Genomic DNA, 2580 nt, shown 5'->3' with positions numbered 1-2580 from the left:
TAGGCCAGCATCCATACACCTACCTGTATGCCCTAAGTTTCTAGGGTTCTTAGTTTAGAGTTAGGAAGATTATGGTAAGACAATAATCTGTTTCATTATTGTCTTACCAGAATACCTCAGCATAACTTTCAGCAGCTGAAGCTTTTCTTCTATGAAACAACACTGTCTAGTGATAAGAGGCACATAGGTGAATATTAATCAGGATGGCTCTGAGATTAATACCCTTAAATGCAAGTCTAAGACTTAGTTTTGAAACCACACTTTTGTAGAAGAATTTACATGGAATGTCAGGTCACTGTCATGGACACCTGTCCCAAAAGATGCTGGTGACTGAAGAATGTTTGATATCAGTCAGTACACACATATTGGTGGATGATTTCAATTTCCCAATGTAAATGAATACTAACTCCTGTGTTATCACTTCCTGATATGAATTTAAGAAAAAAAAACAAAATTTCAGAAAATCACACACACACACACACAAACAAGCAAACAAACACACACACACACACACACAGACACACACACCGAATGCAAAATACAATAGCAAGACATTTGTATTCAAATTCCATTTATTTATTGAATATATGCTAGACAAAATTCAAAAGAGAGATTTGGATTTACACACGTTAGAAAAATGAAAAAAAGTCTCATCTGGTATGCTGGCAAATGGCAATGAGATGTGACTACAGATGGGTCAATTCAGAAGTCACATGCCACAACTTTAATGGTTTCTTGATTTGTAGAGGCTGCAAGCTTCTTCCTGTGGCAGACAACATACTAAGCCTGTAGCAGAGCTAAACGCTGGTGAGCATGGTCCATTGTTCATTCTGATTTATGGCAAAGCCTCCTATGCCGGTGGTATGTGGATGACTGGCGGAAGCTATGGTTACATAGGGAGCATGTATAGGGCTTCTCTCCTGTATGAATCCTCTCATGAGCAATCAGATTTGTTGTATGGCTAAATGACTGTCCACATGTATTGCATGCAAAAGGTTTCTTTCCCTTGTGTATGACTGAATGGACGTTTAGGTCTGATTTAGTATAGAAGTCCTTATGACACGTGTTACAGACAAAGGTTCTCTCCTTCTTGTGTCTTCTTTGGTGGGATAAAAGACTGGAGGGATATTTGAATGTTCTGGGACATTCCCCACACTGGTATGTCTTTGGGACTCTGTTGTGTCTCTCTTGGTGACTCTCACATGTGTAGTCTCTCTCAGAATTCTGGCAATCTTCATTCTGCTGTGGCCTGGTGATCATCTCTGATTGTAGCTGCTCCGCAGGAACCATAATGTCTTGTTGCACTTCCTCCTTGGGGACAACTTCAAACGAATCTTCCCTTTGAGAAAATCCATGGTACATGGAGGTCAATTGATTTGAACTTCTATAATCCTGAGGGATTACATCAGAAACATCTTTCTCCTCAGTCTGGAGACATCTATGTGTTTGGATCATGGAAATGGAATCCATCTCAATGCCAGGACTCCTCTCCCTGCTATTTACTTTACTGAGGTTCATCGGATTGTTATAACCATCTTCACTGTCTTTATGTCCTGTTGAAAATCCACAGTCCATGAAAGTGGGCATAAGAAGGGGTTTCTGCCCAACAACACTCCTCTGTGAAACTTCCTGACACTCATGTATTGGCGATAATATATTTAAGGGGATCGGCAAATCTGTCCTTGCAGATGTTGTTGATGATTTCATTCCCTTCAGAATATTGATTACTTCATTCAATGTCATATGCCCCGGAAAGAGGCCTTCCTCTCCATGCATGGATACGTGAATCTGAAAAAAAAAGTACCAGATGACAATAATCATTGACTCCGGAGATCATAGAAAACCTGCCCTTCAGCTGATTCCAAGTCTCTCCCCTCATGGTGTTATCCTGACAGTCACAATTAATGTTCTCTAAAGTAACTATTCTCACTGCATTTGCAAGTGTTGTTTTTTTTCACAGGGGAAAGATAAGATGTGGTATGTCTTCTGTCTGTCTACAACATTTCCTTGAAATGATCAGTGCTTTGGATGATAACAGATGAGAATTGTACAATTTGAAAAAATTGACATCATATCAATTAAGAAATACTTGTCATTCTTCCAAGGATTGTCCCCATCTCACCCAAACAATTTCAACAATAACAAGGTGAGCAAGTGGCTCAATGAAAAGACATCAAGTCTGGCAAGGACACGCAACCAAAATGTCTGGAGCAAGGAAGTGCCAAAGGAGCCTCTAAAACTCTACGGAAGCCTTGCCAGTGTCTCTACCAAACCTTTTGCCAATTTAAGTGAGGTGTCTGCTGTAATAATGTTTTCACTGATAAACAACAAAAACAAAGTTGTATTGCTAGTCTTTAATAGTATCTACTTCATCTGTCCCTCATTACTTTCACTCTTTCTGTGGCACCCAGAATATGAGGCTACTGCTTTTACCCAGAGCCTCAGTATATTCTCTATATTCTTTCTATGAGTAGAGGCTGCTACTCTAGATGACGTTCTAAATTTAGCATTCAAACTCTGATTTGTTCAATTTTCTATGGAATCCTTTGGATGTCGACAATAATTCTGCAATAGATGCCA

General features: G+C 39.5%; 1 protein-coding gene across 1 annotated transcript; it reads right to left on the bottom strand.

Annotated features, from left to right (window-relative positions):
• Positions 1–825: 825 nt before the first annotated feature.
• On the bottom strand, positions 826–1788 carry LOC121135444 (zinc finger and SCAN domain-containing protein 4-like; the record flags this gene model as incomplete). Its single annotated transcript, XM_040734224.1, has 1 exon — positions 826–1788. A coding segment is annotated over one exon (963 nt), but the record flags the coding sequence as incomplete, so codon positions are not given.
• Positions 1789–2580: the final 792 nt, after the last annotated feature.

This window comes from Mesocricetus auratus, unplaced genomic scaffold (assembly GCF_017639785.1).
Source record: "Mesocricetus auratus isolate SY011 unplaced genomic scaffold, BCM_Maur_2.0 Super-Scaffold_100038, whole genome shotgun sequence".
Lineage (NCBI taxonomy): Eukaryota > Metazoa > Chordata > Mammalia > Rodentia > Cricetidae > Mesocricetus > Mesocricetus auratus.
Note: the sequence above shows the minus strand (reverse complement) of the source record. Positions and strands in the feature narration are given on the sequence as shown.